Below are 18,968 nucleotides of genomic sequence, written 5' to 3'. Positions count from 1 at the left end.
GTTAATCTCCACTGTTTATCTTCTATAACAGTGCCTTTATGCTATTAGCCCAATGTTTCAATCTTTATCTTAATAAATCTGAGCTCCTAAATTGATAATTGGATAGTTACTAAACATCCCTAAATATTTTCGTAATTACTCATTTCTGGGTTAGTGCTTTATATTTAGGTTGTCTCCATTTAATTGTCCATTTTTTATTAATGAAATGTATTTGTCGCCCAATTAAATTATAAGCCATTTATCAGCCTGAATAGGTGCTCATAATTCTCTGCAATACTTGTTTATCCTGGTTCATTCATAAAACAATTAAACAGAACTAGTCCTAGTTCAAACATTCAGAAGATCCCATTGCATTACTCATCTGTACTCAGTTTCTTTAATCAGTTGCTAATCTATAAGGTTATAATTCTTTTATAATTTAGGATCTTCTGGTGTGAAGTTTTGTTGAAATTTTTTGGAAGTTCGGGTATCTAAAATACCTGCATAGTTATGTAAAGCTCTATGGAGTGGCATATAAGCCTAAGTGCTATTGCTATATAAAATATCCATATAAACCATGTATTTGTTGACAATTTAAAAATTCCAAATATTTGATTAATCAGAATTTCCATCTTGGTTATTGAAATGATAAGATTCATTTTTTTAATTTAATATTTTCTACTAATCTATGCTGTATACAGTTAAGAGATTTTAATTTTCTTGAATCTACTTTTAACCATTCATGTGGGACTTAAATGGAATAACTTTTATATAAGTTCATTGTATCCATCCGGTGAGTTTTTTGTGGGACCTTATGCCAATAGATTAATTTATGAATTCTTCAGATTATCAAACAAGTAATTTATTAAAATTAATGTTTGCAGTTTGCTTCATTAGATCCTGATCAGAATGAGATAGCAAGTGAAGCAGTCAGCAATTCTGTGGCTGGCTTTTCCAGATTAATAGAAAATGAGAAATTGCTGAGCTTTGAGAGCCTGGAAGAATGTTCTGCAGGTATGAGATTAAAAAGTTAAAATCTGGGGAATTTCTTCTGCTTCTACTAATGGTGATGTACCATATCAACAAACAGATCATTGCATATATTGAGTTCCTTCATGCAGCTAAATGCTAATTTTAAATAACATATTAAAAACAATAAACAACCTTCTAGAGATCACTGATGATGATGTGAAACATTAGTATTAATAGCAAACCTTTCTTTTCTATATTAGATTATGATATTGGAGATGAAGAGTTCTGTGATGATCAGTTGGAAGCGTATTTTGAACAGCTTGTACTGCCAGAAATTGAAGATGCAGAGGAACACGGGGACTATATTAAAAGCATGGAATTACCTCCAGAACAGGTATCCCTAAATGAAAAATCTGTCACTGTAATATTGGACATTTCATATTGACAGTTTCACTTTCAGAAACAATGCAATAAAGTTGGTAGCTTACAGAAGAAGCTTAAAATTTATAAAAGGATGTAAATCTGTTGCTTGAGGTATGGAAATATGTAAGCTAAGTATTCTGTTTAAAAACATATTCCCATCTAGGCATGTGTTGCACATACTGTTTTGGAGAACTCTGTTCAGGTAGTCCTTGACTTACAACAGTTCATTTAGTAACTGTTCGAAATTAAAATGACACTGAAAAAATGACTTATGACCATTTTTCACACTTATGACCATTGCAGAATTCCCATGCTCATGTGATCCAAAATCAGGTGCTTGGCAATTGACTCATATTTACAACGGATTCAGTGTCCTGGGATCATGTGATCCTCTGTTGTGATTTTCCCACAAGCAAGATCGATGGGGAAGTCAAATTCACTTGACAGCCATGATACTAACTTATCAACTGCAGTGATTTTCTTAACTGTGGCAAGAAAGGTTGTAAAATGCTTCAAAACTCACTTTACAATGTTTCACTTAAGAATAGAAATTTTGGATTCAATTATGGTTGTAAGTCAAGGTCTACCTATATGATTTTTCCTTCAGAGAATGCTGAATAACCCAGCCCATGCTGTTATATGGGCCTCTTCACCTTCCAAACAGGGAAACCACTGCTTAGAGAAGGCTATAAAGCACTGTGGAACAGTATATAAATCTAAGTGCTATTGCTGTTGCTATCTCTTGTTGAACAGGATAAACCAGCCAGAGTCAATTTTGAGGAAACCTATAGGGATCTTAGGACCTTGCCTGCATGATTACAATATATGACACATTGAGTTGTGTTCTGAAATCTACAGAAAACCTACAGAAATGCAATGACTACAAAATTGGTGTTATTCTGATGAATCAGCTGTACTTGTTGGAATGCAGGCGGATTTTGTATTAGTTGCAGTTTCCTGGTACTCTAAAAGGGAGCACAGGTACAGTGCATTGCAGCAATACAATCTTGAAACAAGAAAGACCTGAGGGGCTACTGCCAGAGTTTCTGCTCAAAAAAGTTTGTTAATGGTACAAATTTTGAAGCTAGACCAAAGCCGCACTGGCTGCAGATTCTACCTGTTGATTTAGATTTAGAATCACAATTCAGAAGAATTCCCAAATTGTGAATGTATTTCTTTGAGCTAGGAAACCTCTTGTCAACTTCGTGGCTGTTCCTTTGGAAGCAAAAAATTTTCCACACATATTTTTACTAATAAGTAAAAGAGGATAGGATATGATTCCTGATATATCAGCAAATGTGTTGTGTTTCTTTGGAATTCAGTTTATCTTCCAGTTTCCTAAGCTGAAGGCTTGTTTATGGCTTTTGATGATCTAATAAGCCGCTATCTCTTAAATAATAATGGAGGATTTTTCAGATACTATAGGGTGAATCTCACTCCAGCTGTAAATGTACTATTAGACTATCAACTTCTCATGGATGCTGGGCAAATAGCCACTATTTCCTAGTATTTAACTTAACTTTGCGTTGTCCTATCCAGTTATTCACAGCATCTAAACACAAAGTAAGGACCTCCAAAGCATCTCCTATTTGGCTCTGAGTGGATCAGTATAATAGTGATTGGTAATTCATCTTGAAGCAACAGATTACCTTCCCCAGCACCTTCATGTAGATGATAAATAATGTAATGTGGACGAAAAAACCAAGCTCTTCATATCTCATATGAAATAGGTATTCATCCTATATCATTATTAATAGTCCCACTGGACTAGAAAAGAAGATATCTACTGTTCTACGAATCAGTCCTTTCAAGAGCTCTGGAAAGATACTGTAGTCAGTAGTATCAAAAGTACCTGGGAGAGAGGTCCCTACAAAGTCATTCACCATAACAAACAAAATTTGTTTCTATCCCATATCAGTCTGAATTTAGATTGAAAAGACCCAGACAGCTACCTTTATCAGGAACTTTTGCAGTTGAAGCCCCATAGCTTTTTCCAAAAAGAGAAGATTGGAGTTTGAGTGGAAATTGTCTAATGTGTCTAAGAGTTGTCTTGGATGAAATAGATGAGTGGCTATATAAATTTGATTATAAATATAACCTGCTTGCACATGTATGTTTACACATACTTACATGCATGCAAATATTCAAGTATGTTATGGGCACACGTTTATTGGAATGGAGAGGATTGGTTTATGCTTAAGAATTACAAAGTGAATTGATTCTTTAATTATAAGAAATAATACCTGGTTGTTTTAATTGAACTATTTTCTGCACTGGTTTCAATTTTGGTCAAGTAAATTTATTTTTATTAGTGTAAAGTGGAACTAAGATAAACATGATTAACATTAAGTAGATAATATCAGTGATTAAATTAGACATTTTGGTTAAAAATTTGAAATTTAAACGTTTAACTTCTTCAGGAAAAATTTCAGATTCCAACAGTTTATCAAGCAGCAGTAAGAAATCATTCTCCTATTGCAAGTTATGAAGAATCATATGATGTTAAGGAAACACATTACAATATGCAAGAACAATTCAAGTTGCCCACAATTACAAGGCAAGAGGTACGGGATAATTAAACTTAGTTACATTTTTAGTGGAAATCAGTCTTAATATTACTGGAACTTTTTAGTAATGAACTTCAACAGATTGGAAATATATTTATTAAGTCTACATACATTGTAAGTTGTCTTTATTTCCTTCCTATGGAAGAACAATGAAAACTCTAAATCTAATCCTAAATCAGAGTACCGTAAGAGTTCTGATAAACTTCCTGTGGGAACAGCAGCAAATCTTTCTGAAATCAAAAGCAGAAAAACAGATTCTCAACACACTTGTTCAGAGATAGAAGGTAAGATAACTTCGTAACTTATTTTCATTAATGCTTTTTTTGAATGTGTTAATCTTATCTAATTACCTAGATAACACCTTTACGTGTAAAAATAAATTGAATAAGTAAAAATGTTATATGTATGAAGTTTAAAAAGAAAACCTAAAATGTTTTAAGGCCACAATGTTGTTGGAATATTTTGCCTTCTAAATACTGGCTACTTTTAATTAAGAAATTTGAGATGAGCATTTATGTATTAACTGATAACCGATGGTATCAAATAATAATATGTAATGGAAAAGCAATACTCTTGTAATATAGTTTTTAACTCCAAAAAATAGCTTACATTTATTTTAAAATATTAAAATATTGGTACATTGCAGCTTATGCTTCTAAAAACACAAGAGTGGTGAAGCCAAAGGTACAGCAAGGTGCATCATTGCCTTCTAGTTTAGAGCAACTCTACCCTGAAAAGCAATAGCACTTAGACTTATATACCGCTTTATAGTGCTTTACAGCCCTCTCTAAGCAGTTTACAGAGTCAGCATATTGTGCTTACCAATCTGGATCTTCATTTTACCCACCTCAGAAGGATGGAAGGCTGAGTCAACCTTGAGCCTGGTGGGATTTGAACTGCCAAATTGCAGCAACCAGCAGTCAGCTGAAGTATCATGCTGTCAACTAAAAAATATTTTTTGGTCTTTTTAGTTATCAGCAGAAAGGGAGAGGGGGAAAGCAGTGCATTCCTTAAATGCTTGAGATAATTGCTTTGGCAACCCTGGCGTGCAAAATTATTACTGGAGAGCATGATTTATGACTCTTGGCTATGGATGTGCCTCATTGGAGAATATACATCTAGGGGTGGCGGGAAAACCAGGGTCAAGGGTGAAATGAGTGATGTGTCAGAGTCAACTGCAACCAGGAAACGCCAACATATCAACTCCTAATAAATCAATCTTTTTTACTCTGAGAGATGCGGTTAGAGACTTATGATTTGAATGGGGGTGCATGTTGGAGTCCCGACACCTGCAGTACTGCACAACTGTGCCACTGTGGCTCAGGGACTACAGAATAGGGACTACAGGGTTGTAAAAAGGGAGTTTAGAGGCTGAGATTAAAAACCCCAATATGTACAAACCAGATTGGAAATGTACATGAAAAAATAATGTATACCATAAAGAAATAGTCATACATCACTGATATGTACCTATTTAGCTACAGATCTTTCTGTGTATTAATATATTAAAATTGGAAAGATGAATAAATGAGCAAATGGTATCTTAAGCTCTAATTTAGCATTGTTTTAGTTATATATCACACTTTGTCAGCCTAACCAATTTAATAGGATTATTGTAGGAAAACAGGACACACATGTATAATAAAATGAAAATTGTATTTATATAATTGCAGACTATCATGGGTATGATAGGGAAGATGGAATATTCAAAATTACTACAGATGGCAGAAATGTAAGTTCAGGATGTAAGTTCTAATAATTTGTTGTAATAGACTATTTTTTAAATCTTGTATAAAATATTTTGAGTGTTTATTAGATGCAAGTTTTTTTGCTTTTGAAAAAAAATCTCATCAATGTTCTTTTGACTGTCTATTAGGGATGTTTCATTGTTGTTTTGCATTTGCAAAAAAAATTCCTCTATTTCAAATGCAAGTTCAATACAAATTCTTGCTCTTATGGTTTTAAAACTAATAGTTTGTGTTTCATTTTGTTACCTAAGACTGTGCATTTAAATGTTGTCCTGAAACATATCTGCATAATTGTCATATATATAAATATTTAGTTATGACATTTGCACACAAGAAAGAAAAGGGAGAAATAGTTACATTTTGACCACTTTTCTAACTTAACAATGTCCCTTAAAAGACATAACCATAAAAGTTTTAGTCATAAAAATATTTTAAAAAACAAAATAAAATTATATTCAGAACTAGGAAGATTAAAATTTTATTTAGTTTTCTGTGATAGGAATCTAGTTATTTAACAAGTCATAAAGGAAACTAGTAAACCTACTGTGGAGATCATTTAACTGGATGAATACTATTATTTTAAAGGTTGTCTCAAGCCTTGGAATATATAAATCTCATTAGGATTGCTAAGAAAAGCCAACCGTCTTGAGAGAGAAGCATTTGGAACAGGAATTCCATAAGACAATTTACAGTGAAAAGACTTTGGAAATAGTAATTAATACAGCTAATCAGTAAACAGTTAATATCTCAAAATCAATAAGCACACAATATTTTATAATATATATTGTACAGAACCACTGAAACTTTTGCAACATCTCCAAAAATAGTTCTATATGAAATACAGATGCTTCTTGACTTATAACCCAACTGTGCAAAGTTATAGCAAATCTTTCAAAAGCAACTTACAACCTGGTTTCAAAATTATAGCATCTATAGCACCCATGCAGCTAATTCTTAAGACCAACCACAGGGGTCCTGCAGCGGGGCTCTCCACCTATCCCCCCTCATCCCTCTAGTGGTTCCCTGCAGGCCCAGGGGCCAGGCATTAGGCCTGTTTCCCACTTCAATCATCCCAATGACATCCATTGCGCACTTATCTTTTGAAGACCTCCAGAGCTTGGGTTAGGGAAGGAGGGCGATCACTCCATTCCCAGGCCATGTAGTATGATCCTGCAGGCAGCCACCATTTTTGCGACAGCTTTATTGAATTGTAACTGCTCCAGAAATGGCAGCCAATTCCCAGGAACAAAGAGACCTGTTTTGCTTCACTAACCCAAGCTCTGGAAATCTCCACAGCAGTCCAGAATTCTTTACTTGACCATGTGGCATGATCCTGAACGCAGCCATTTTGGGGCGGCTGCATTGAATTGTGGCTTCTCCAAAATGCTATCTGTTTCCAGGATTGTATCTTGTGACTGAGGAACAGAATGATCTCCCCTCCTTCCCTAGCTCAGCTTCTGGAGAGCTTTGAATGGTAAATGCGCAATGGGTGATATGGAGTGAGGGTGTGGGACCCTGTGGATTGGGAAGTGGGGCCAAGGCCTTTCAGTGTAGGAGAATGCCTTGAGAGACCCAGGACAGGACTTGCATTTGGCCTCCCAGGACCTCCGTGAGGCACCCTATACTCAGGCTAATGACCCATCTGCAATTGCAACAACTCCATCGGGAAAAGCAGGGATGGGGGATCATAAGTGAGGCAGTCATGGGTGCTTCACTTAATGGCCATCATGACTTCTGACTGAAATGGGCCAGTTCCATTATAGTCGCCAGTTGTGGACTATCTTTATATTGTAAAACTAAGTAAGAATCACAAGGGTGTCATGCAGCATGCTATAGTTTAATCAGAATATGTTCACATCTAATTGTCAGTCAAGAGCAATGAAAAGCTGGTGTACTGTATCACCTAAGCAAAAAGAAGATCTCACTCCATTATTTTAAGGGTAGTGTGATGCCTTTGTATTACTTATCTTGTTTGTATCACTAGAATGTAAAAGTTCAATAGGTTTATTGTGTGACTGGTTTAATAATATGTAACTATTAATAGCACTACATCTTTTTCTTGATAGCTTGAGAGATTCAACTTTGGTTGGTCTCTTGCTCCTTTATTTAGCAGTGAATGGAATCTCTTTATAAATAAAAGTAACCAATGAAGCAGAATTGTTTCTGATGATCATGAATTTGAACCGAAGAATCTGAGCATTGATAAAGTATTGCAACGTTAATAAAATTCTTCTATATAGGTAGTCCTCTACTTAAAGCCACAACTGAGCCCAAAAGTTTTGTTGTTAATTGAAACATTTGTTAAGTGAATTTTGCCTCATTTTACAATCGATCTTTCCACAGTTGTTAAGTGAATCACTGCAGTTGATAGTAATCTGATTGTTAAGTGAATCTGGATTCTCCATTAACTTCACCTGTCAGGAGGTTTGAAAAGGTGATTACGTAACCTTGGGATGCAGCAACAGTCATAAGTATGAACCAGTTGCCAAGCAAGATTTTGATCAAATGATCATGCGGATGCTTCAAAGGTTGTAACTGAAAAATGGTCATAAGTCACTTTTTTCAGTGCCATTGTAATTTTGTATGATCACTAAAAGAACTGTTGTAAATCAAGGACTACCTGTATAAGTGTGTGATTTTTCTGTTTTGTTTTGGTGTTAGAAAATAACCTGGAAATATATCAGTTACTTGATAATGAAAAGAAAGAGCATTTTAAAAACATAAAACAAATTTCCTCTTTTTGTATATTCTTGCTTTTTCCTAAAAGAACGCCACAAATGAAATCAACTCTGAGCTAAATCTTGATTCACTCTACTTTAAATGTATTGAGGATAATGCTGCTTCTGAGATCTGGAATACAGAACAACAAATCAAATTTCCCAACCAGTGTCAAATGGCTAATGAAAACCACATTTCTTTGGCTGATGTTTATCTGTCCCCCACTATTTGCAAAGAATCTGAACATGATCAACATACAATGAAAGGTTAGTAAAAATGTTAGGTCATTCAAAAGTTCTGGCACCCATTCATCTTGTCATGCCAACTAGAGTAACTTAGACTTTCTTAGTTTTGCTTTGGCTCTTAATCTGAGAAACTCTTTGTAAGCGGTTGCTGCTGTTTTGTGCTACATGAATCTGTAATTTAAATAATAAGTAATTTCAGATGATACATTTCACTTAGTGTAAATAAATTTGTTAATAGCTAATGAACAGAAATACAATTGAACAATAAACATAATATTTTGTATTATACAGTAGTTTAGACAAAGTAACAGAATTTAGTTATATCAAGTCATGTTAGTTGCTTTCTTAATTTATCTTGCTTTTCTCCAATAGATAGCAATAGCAATAGCACTTAGACTTATATACCACCCCATATTGCTTTACAGCACTCTCTGAGCAATTTAGAACCTCAGCATATTGCCCCAAACAATCTGGGTCCCCAGTGGCCTTGGAAGGATAGAAAGCTCACTTAACCTTGAGCCTGTCCGGATCGAACTCTTGACTGTGGGCAGAGTTAGCCTACAATACCGCATTCTAACCACTGCACCACCAGGGTTCTTAATACAAACTTTGCTTATGTTAATTGTAATATTCTTATGATATAAACTCTTTAACATAAAAATTTAAAGACAACATAAAATTCATTTTTTAGAAGACCAGTCACATAATGTTGTATACCAAAATGAAGAGGGTAAATGGGTGACAGATCTTGCATATTATACCTCATTTGATAAAGAACAAAAATCCAATGTTTCAGACATAAGTGGAGACTTTATAACTGGAGGTAAGTCTGATTATACTTTTATTGTTTTACAATTTCTACTAGTATATTTTTAATTCTAAAATAGCATCCATTTGCTGGCTCACAATTGAAAGAATTAATTTCTCAATATCAAGAATTACTATGTTATAAAAAATAATAATGAAAAGTATATAAATTATGCATGTAAAACTTGGTAATTTTTCTTTGAACTAATGGTTAAAAAGTTTTATTCCTGGAGACAACGTATTGAGTTCAGTGGTGGGATTCAAAAAATTTTACCATGGCTTGGTAGGTGCATTTTTTGCATGCTTCGCGCACACATGCAGAGTGTTTGCTACTGACTTTCTCCTATAATCCTGCACTCTCCCTGTATCTTCAACAGCTGACGCGTGGCAGTCCACTGCCGCACAAAGCAGCTGAGCTTCAAAACCAGGTAATAAAGGTCAGAATAGAGCCCGGGCGGGCGGGCCCAGCAACTGGAGTGAACCGGTTTGCTCACAGATGATTCGGACCTACTGGTTTGGTCAAACTGGCCGAATAACACCACTGATTGAGTTGCTATATATAGTATGCTTGGCAGAAAATATAATTCAGATGTCAGCAAGATATAGTGGACAAAGTATGCTTTTAGAATAATTAAACTTAAAGCAAGAAATAATTAAAACCACAAAATTACTAAGCTAATGCTTACTAATATGACTTGGTGTATTTGTTTCTAAAAATAAAGAATGATTTTTAAAATAGCTTCTTCAACAAGGAAACCTGGTTCACATGGGAGACTACTTTGCTTTAGATTTTCAGAATGCGCACAGTATTTGTTATGAGGCCAATGATACATATAGAGTATTCCAAATGGCTTAAATATTAAATATAATACTTAATATTTAAGTATTATTCAATAGATATATTCTAGTAGAAATGAATATGTCTAGTATAGATATTTTAGTATAGAATATATAGTATATTCTAGTAGAAATGAAAGAAAACAACACCTTTTCATAAAGCTTATATAAGAGATTATAAGAAATTAGAGTCTAGAGTGCGCTCTTGGACTTCTTATAATTTGACTAGTTTTACATTAAGTATTCTCTTTCTCTCTCTCTCTTATTCCTCCCCCAACCCTTCCGAAAAGCTGAAGCAATAGCTATGATTGCCAAAGATCAGGACATATTTGAAAGGGAACACAGGTTTATACAGGTAGGTAACATCAACATTAGATACATTCAAAAATATTTGTATTAAAAACTTAAAGATAATTCTTGATATTATTTTTGTGTTTTGTATAATTTCAGGAAGAGAAAATGGACCTGCAAAATATATCTCGATTAGAAGATACATCTTGGAAATCGATCAATAACCACAATATATTAAGAGAGTCTCAAAATGACTTTAATAGAGATGCAAGTTATTTAAGACTTTCTCTGGGAGAATTCTTTGGTCAGAAATCTGAGGCTCTTGGTTGCCTTGGCGGAAGTGGTGATGTGAAACGGGTAAATATATACCTGCTTTTATATGCAGGAGACACATTATGTTTTAGCATTGTTTTCAGTTAAAATTATTATAGTTGGCAAATTATTAAAAATAAAGAAGATTCATCGAAGGATCATGGGCAAGACAGAATACTTCATTTATATAAACAATGTGGCTTTAAAAACTTAATTTTAAAATCTCTGATAGTTCTGTATTTGCAAACTACTGCAGAGAAGATTGGACATTGATCTATAGAAACTACTGTTGTTTACACAGGATAATATTCATTTGGGATACTTGGTTCAATTGATTAGCAATTATTAGACAAACATATTAGCAACTATTAGACAAATGTTCAAGAGACATTTGATATGGCTAGATTTAGTCCATACATTTCCCAAGTACTGTTTAGCTTATCAAAAATTTATTGTTTTCATTGTATCTTTTTATAGCCATCTTTTGGTTATCATATCACTTCTCCAAAGAAGAGACAGCCCATACCTTTGTTGAGGCAATCTGATATATATACAACAAACTCTGGTGAACAGGATTTGAATATGTCTAGTAATTTTCAAGGTAATTTCTACTTTATATGTAGTAATATTTATTGTATGTTAGGATGCACTGATTGTATTTCACTTCTGAATAGCTGTTTATTTTCCGGTATTGGATATCTCCTTTCAACAACCCTGGAAGAAAAGTTTAGATTCCTTCTAATGTTACTTATTGTGTGGCAAAGGGAATGGTATCTTTCTCCAGTTCTAGCCTTATCTTTCTCTAGGAAACAGAAACATTCAATAGTTGGGGCAATCATCCTCATAACCATACTAATTAGAGTAGCTGGCCAATTCTTAATTTTGCTTTATATTTTATTTTATTTTAGTGTTTTATAGGCTCTCATGGCCAGTAATGACATGGATAATAATATCCATGGACACAGATTTCTCTGATAGCTGAAGTCAATCATTGATACTAGGTCCCAGTGGCATAGGGTTATTTCCCGTTAGTACTCGACTTCAATCCTTTCAGGGAAACATAATTAGCACTGTAACTGCTGATTTACTGGGCACGAGCTGGGTTCTGTTCCTGGTGTGCAGTAAGCTTGTCAGTGCTCCTTTGGGAAGCTGGATGGCTCAGACATTGGAATAAATGGAGGCTAGCAATGCCAGTCAATCTTCTCTGTCTCCTGATTCTTTAGAAAAAGAACAGTGAAAGGACACCAGTACTATATTTTTCCTATTTATTGTTGCATCTAATATTACTAGATATACTCCTTTGGAAGGAGTGTAAATCCTTCTATTCCTCACCATCCAGTCAGAGCCGAAGAAGCTTCTTGGGTGAGGCGTGAAACGTCTTCAAAGAAAAACAAGAAAATCCAGTTGCCTCTTGGAAAAACATACCTTGGCCGCCTCTCCAGGGGCTTCTCAGCAGGCAGCTGCCTGCAGAAGGACCGCTTCCCTCAGTGATTAATTGGGAGGAGGGAGTGGGAGAAAACGGGGGCTCCTTTCAGATCCCAGGGGGAGGATTGAGAGAGCTCAGATCTGCAGCTGAGGAAAAGCTATGGGGGCTCTTCCAGCCTCACCTGGAGGCAGGCAAGGAAAGGAGGGAGAGGCTGACACCTTCACCCCCCAAGAGGAGAGTTGCTTTCCTCCATCCCCCCTCCATCTGCTGCTTCTGCTGCTCCTTGCCTCTCCTGCCCCACCCGACGGCTTCACCCTTGGCAGGAGAGAAACCCGCTCTGGAGCCCGGAGGTGGACGATCCATTTCTCCTAAGCATCACTTCCCCACCGTCCGCCTTGCAGAGCCTGCGGGGGATGAGAGAGGCTCCCCCTCCAGCCAAGCTGTTGAGCGCTCCTTGAGAGAGACGACAGAAGCAGCTGGAGTCACTCTCATCTCTCGAGAGCCTGGCTGAAGTTTCTCGCGCCACTTCAGTGAGAGAGACAACAGTTTGCAGGGGGCCAATTTGACTCCAGCTGCTTCTCTCTGCACTACAGATGCGGCAGGACATTCCAGCCACCATGGGCCTGTCCCATATTCCACAGCTGTAGTGATCCCGGTGGAGGAGCTGCTCCAGGATGACCAAAGGGCCAGTCCTGTGACTACTATAGCTCTGGAATATGGAACCAACTTTCCTACCGTCAGCAAGCCACCCTGGGGCGGATTTCCCTCCCCCGCCATTTTGGTCTTACCTTCCACTTCCAGCTTGCATGGCTCTCTACTCAGTCTCAAGGTAAGTTTTGTGCTCGGCTGAAGGGTGGGGTCCAGTGGGTGGGCGGGCCATGTGGGCAGAGCAGCCTTGTTTTCCCACGTAGCCCAGATCAATTTCTTTTGGGGGCCATTTCTATGGGCCACCAAAAATTTTCCATGGCCCACCAGTTGGTGGCTACTGATTTAGAAGATAGTATATTTGTTAGATAATCTTGGATTGTTGCTAAATCTTTTCCTAAAGAATACTAATCTGACCTCAGAGAGAGACTAGTTTCAGGACCCTTTCAATTGCAGGCAGTGCTGCAGATTTTCTCACATATATCCCTTTCTGAAGACATTGGAATTCTTTTTCATATTTGTCATTCCAAAAATTGGGAAATAACTATCTTTTCTTACAGAAATTAGCATTAAATGATATCTAGGTCAATACTAACTGGAAAGAGATACATACTCTATGATATGCAGTAGAAAATATATCACAATATATCTACTGACTACTTACTACCAAATATGGAGATATTTGCTTTATTTTTTATTGAGTTTTTTTGTTTGGGTGAAGCTAGATGATTAAAATCTGGCATCTGTGAAAGTCTGCAGTAAGAAAAACGATTCTACCAGATTTGAGATGCATTTCTAAAGTGCACCAAGGGACAACTGCAACTGGGAGAGCCAGGATTGCAGTCATTAAGCAAAGTGGTCATGTGGTGTTTCATTCAACAACTAAGATTTTGGGCCCTATAGTGGTCATAAGTGGAGGACTACTTGACTACTTGTAGCATTGGTGTTCATAAAGCATTCTTTGTGATCATAAATCATAGTTTATGAAATTATGTTTGGAGAATCCTCAACAATTACTATTTGCAAAGTTTGCTTTCAAATCTGTATGAAAAGCTAAAGACCAGCTCTTGCTCCTTAAAATGCTAGGCCTCTTTTCTCACTGTTAATAGTTTAAATAATATCCTAACCTATTTAAATTACCTGGAATTGACTGTCTTATCTGTTTTGTTCATTTCTTTAGGAGATGTAAAAGAAAGCATTAAAAAGGAAGTTGCATTTACTGCTTCTGCTGTTGGTGAATCAGATATGCAGTCCAGAGAAAATAGAACTGTAAGTATGCAAATAGGTTCCAAAATCAAAGCAAATGTATTGATAAAAAAGGTTTCATTTTATAAAACTACTAAAACAAGTCTGCCATTTGTTTCAAAATACAGTTATTCATGTTGAGATTAGAATATAAAACATAACTTCTCTGAGAGGATTTAATGTGGCACAGGTAGCATTTGTGGTTCATAATGTCCAGTTATAATTGGGTCACTTTTTCTAGACGAGTGGGTTGAGTAAGATTTTGATGAGTTTTCACATCAGTTGAATTAAACATTTTAATGTAATGTTAAATATTCAAATCACTTATTTTTCCATTCAGAATCAATCTAGAGACCGAGAACTTGAAAGAAAGCACCTTCACCTTGAGCCCTCTGTTCTGAGTGTGAGCACAATTGCATCTGCGATTGCAAATGCTTCTGTTAGTGCTGAACCATCACAGCTAGCTGCTTTGATGATGGCACTTTCCAACAAAAATAAAGAAGGAATGAATGTTCCAGAAGGTGACAAGCTCACAGACTTCTCAGTTGTCAATCAGTTATTATCGAGCAATATAGAAAATAGTACATTTGATATAGAAAAATATCTCAGAAGAGCTGAAGAAGTTGAAGGTAACAATGAACAAGAAAACCTGATTAAACATGAAGGAGCCATCATAGATGGGCACAAATTTTTGTCCATGCATGAATCCAAAACTTCATCTAAAAGCAATTTCAATACCAGCCATGGAAAAGAGAAGCAGCATCTGGAAAAAATATATGAGGGAAACTGCGTTGGAAGATTGCACTGTAGTATTTCTTCTGAGCAGAAAACAGAAGTGGAATCTGTGCAGACATCATCTAATACAGCTGAATATTTTCCATCAAAAAAGCAGACTTCATTACAAAATTCAAAAGAGCAGCCACCTGAATATGCTGGAGTATCTTCAGAGACCAACTTGCCATCAATCCCAAGTGAGTTTTAATTTTTTTTTTCGTAACCTGACTTGAATTCAAAAGGCACTTTTATGACAGACAAGGAAAACAATATTTAAATGAAAGTCTTGATGTGCCAGTTTGATTGATATTGGTTAATAAAAAGATAACTAAAGAAATGGAAATATGAATAGGGATTTTTTGCTTAAGTGAAACAGCAAGCAGTATTGTGTGTTTCCCATTATACTTTTCTGGTTTATTTGGCATGAAATGTAAAATTATGCATAAATATAGAAATAAAATGTAAATATAAAATTGTGCATAAATATAGGAATAAAATATTAAGGTGCAAACCTATCTCTGGTTCATAAGAAGTAATGAAGTAAATGTAGCAGAATATTAATTGCTCTACATTTATTTTTGGACTTACTTTGGAAAATAGGCATACATGGTAAATATGGGTAGTATTTATTTGAGGATCATACAAGCTAAGTCATTATGTAATTTGTTTACTTTTGTTTAGCATAAAATTTCAATCAAGTACTTATGGTTTTGAAATCATGGTTTGTGGCTTGGTTTTACAGGTAAAAATAATTATCGCAAGCGTAACTATGTATTAAAAGGAATAATGTCATAGTATAGCCATGTAAACCCAACCCAAAATGCAGTACTTTGGATTTTAAGTTCAATTAAATAAATATATTACTGTAACAAAAAATAATGTTTTCTATTTTATCTTTATTCCCATACTTCCCCATGTAGCCCATCTAAAAGAAATAGAAAAGTCACATTCTGGAAAACATGAGTTAAAAGGGGGGAACTTGAGAGAAGTACCTAACATTTCTAATTTATTTATTTTTCTTATGTGTCCTTCAGTCATAATTATTACAAATTGATGCATTAACTTTGTATTTTTGCATGTTTGTTTTTAAAAAAAATAAAGTCATGATAATTGTACATGCTTTAGAAATAATCTGAAAAGTTTGTTTTTAATTATCAGAATTAGTTGATTTGAAATATGAAATAATTGGATTTTTATTCACAATAAATAGTGTGGGTTTTTTTTTTACATTCAAGTGTATTCAGAGTTTTACTTAAGAATACAATATAATAGAATATTCAATTATACTTGTATGATTAAAAATGTATTAACATCAAAAGAAAGCTATGCCAACGCCATGCTAATGTACAGCTAAATGCATAATGTAATTAGAAGGGCGGTGTTTCAAACTCAACCGAATGGACCAAATCTGGCCTGCGGGATGTTTAAATATGGCCCGTGGGGCCAGCCTGGAAATAGCAGAGGACCGGCCAATGGTGCCTCTGCTAGTGAAAATGGGGTGCAGGGGACCACATGTGTCTTGTTTTCAGCGTGGCTGGCCGCCTGCCGCCCAAAATGTGGCGGCGGGCTGCATGGGCCCCCCATGCCCCGTTTTGGCAAGCAGGATGCTGCAGGAAGCATCTGTCCCATCTCCCTCCCTCGCCCGCCCCCACGCCTTGGCCCTCGGAGGACAACTACAATGCTGATTCAGCAGTCAAAGAAATCTAATTTGTCCTTGGGTATGTTACTGGAAAAAATAGTTATGCCCCAGATTTAATTATACTGTTCAGTGAAAATTTTTCTACTGTTGTACCCATTCTTATTACCCAGTTTTCAATCATTATTAATATTGATAATTATTTTTATGAGATGGTGCATTTGTACATGAAAAAAATCAACCACAAATAATTGATCAAGTTGTTAACCTTTTTTTCTGTTTTATCCAGCCAATTCTAAATCAGAAGAAAGAGCTAACATGAGCACCCTTCCCTTCGATTTAAAGGTTATTCCAATATTGGTTCCTCCTATTTCTAACAATGAAAAAGCTACAAATAAAGAGAATAGTACATGCTATAATGAAAAACATGTGACTTTTGAAAACATACATGTTGATAATCAGACTATTGTGGGTAAGTTAAAAATCTTGTACATGAATTTATGTAGGTCTGAGAACAGTTTTAAGAGGACAATGACCTGCTATGATAGTGATGTGTGATTCCTCCACTTCATTTCTGGGGGAGTTTTATTAATCTTTATTGAATTTTTACTACTGTTTTTCAGAGTCTTCTCTCTTATTCTGTGTTTGTAGTTTAACGTTATGTATATCATTAGCTGTACATAGATTATTTGCTTTTGTTGTTCCTTAATTTGTTACTTGTTAGAAAGACCCTAATTAAAAAACAAAAATAACAGTGAGAAAGCCATACTATTTTATTAAATTTAAACATAAATAAAAAGTAAATAACCAAAGAAAGAAAGAAAAAGCATTAGTTAAAAAGCATGATAAACATACAAAGAAATAAAAAAGAAAAAGAATGGCTTCTGATTTTCTTTGGTACAGATATGGATAAAAAAACACCATCCAATTCTTACTTAAAATTAACAATAGTCTACATTTTTTATTATCCCATATGGGGTTTCCAAGTAGAACCAGTTAGGAGTTTTCCTAGCAATAAGCAATAACTATTTTAAGGTAATTACTAGATCATTAATATTATGAGTTCTGCGGAAGATTCACTAATCCACCTGCCATCTTCTGATGTTCTGTTTATATTTGTATAATGCTATTAGGAATAAGAATAAATTTTAGTTGAAGAATGCAACCTTTCATGGGGAAGTGTTACACTGGTGTTTATGCACTGGAGGGTTTTAAAGATAAATGCTACATTTCATGAACAAATGGCTATACTTTATAATGGACAGTTATATTGTAATCTATAAGACATATAAAATTTATAATATCATTCATTGTTTATCTTTACCAACATTCTTTTTCTCTGAAATAGAAAAATTGATGTTCATGTTTTCTCCTATATATCAGTAAGACATGTATCAAAAGTAAATGTTTTACCAAATAATACCTGGGGTATCTCTGTATCAGTTGGCCTTCTTCTGGATATTATATCTTATGTGAGCTTCTCTTAGAATTAGATACATAGTGGGTTATATATTTCCTTTTGGGAATTTCTTTTTATATAAGTTCACATACCTTACATATTTCTATTATTACATTTCAAATACTGTATTATAACTATTTGGTGGACAGATATTGGAACGCAATCTGTCTATGTTATTTATTCAGTTTATTCAGCCCCATTTATTCAAGCTTATAATTGACTACATTTGTTCAGCCAATTGATTGATTTTTACTTAGTATGTTAGATTATGAACTTATAGTCATGAATGAGCTTTAAATGAGAATTTAGCCAATTATACCAGTAGTTTATAAAATTGCCCTCCCCCTCAGTTTGGTACAGTACAAATACTTGCCTGATCTGAAAGGCATAAGACATGTTTGTACATTCTGGAAGAAAATCACAGTATTTAGGGAACTAGCAATACTATTTAAACATCACTAAGAAGAATCCAAATTATTTTTTCTAATGTTCAGGTGAAGCTGTTGGAAGAATTGAACCAAAGCTTATGATGTCAACACCTGGTGTACAAATTTCAGATGAACAGTATAGCTTCAGACCTTCAACTTCCCCATTGACTCATTCATCTCCAAGTGAAGCTTCAGGAGCTACCTTTACAGGGTAACATTCTATGTATCTAAGATATGCTTATGTATGAGGGACAGGTTGTTATGATGCTTTATCCTGTAGCGCTGCTTTCCTGTTCTGTATCAGCAGTTTGGTGTCTCAAGCAAAGATGGTCCCCTTCTTTTTTAAAAAACAAACAAACCTAGGGATACAAATGATTTAACCTTGGGTTTTCCACAAAGGAAGTACTTCAGTTGAATTTATTCATTAACCTATCTGAAAAGGTTATTTTTGTTTGT

The 18,968-nt window shown here is 35.2% G+C and overlaps 1 protein-coding gene across 3 annotated transcripts in view; it reads left to right on the top strand.

Annotated features, from left to right (window-relative positions):
• CEP192 (centrosomal protein 192) overlaps positions 1-18,968 on the top strand; it is a 59,441-nt gene that overhangs the window by 8,372 nt on the left and 32,101 nt on the right. For 2 of the 3 annotated variants that reach the window (XM_087931036.1, XM_026699432.2), the window contains exons 6-19: positions 864-993; positions 1,212-1,345; positions 3,795-3,938; positions 4,087-4,225; positions 5,615-5,673; positions 8,457-8,673; positions 9,344-9,475; positions 10,587-10,651; positions 10,747-10,944; positions 11,377-11,500; positions 14,151-14,239; positions 14,556-15,186; positions 16,915-17,097; positions 18,579-18,723. In XM_087931036.1, the coding sequence (XP_087787162.1) occupies positions 864-993; positions 1,212-1,345; positions 3,795-3,938; positions 4,087-4,225; positions 5,615-5,673; positions 8,457-8,673; positions 9,344-9,475; positions 10,587-10,651; positions 10,747-10,944; positions 11,377-11,500; positions 14,151-14,239; positions 14,556-15,186; positions 16,915-17,097; positions 18,579-18,723 (2,390 nt within the window). The remainder of the gene's footprint in view (positions 1-863; positions 994-1,211; positions 1,346-3,794; positions 3,939-4,086; positions 4,226-5,614; positions 5,674-8,456; positions 8,674-9,343; positions 9,476-10,586; positions 10,652-10,746; positions 10,945-11,376; positions 11,501-14,150; positions 14,240-14,555; positions 15,187-16,914; positions 17,098-18,578; positions 18,724-18,968) is intronic. The other variant, XM_087931037.1, reaches the window with a different exon arrangement.

Source organism: Pseudonaja textilis, chromosome 3, assembly GCF_049901715.1.
Source record: "Pseudonaja textilis isolate UNSWEBS1 chromosome 3, rPseTex1.2, whole genome shotgun sequence".
NCBI classification, from domain to species: Eukaryota; Metazoa; Chordata; class Lepidosauria; order Squamata; family Elapidae; genus Pseudonaja; species Pseudonaja textilis.
Note: the sequence above shows the minus strand (reverse complement) of the source record. Positions and strands in the feature narration are given on the sequence as shown.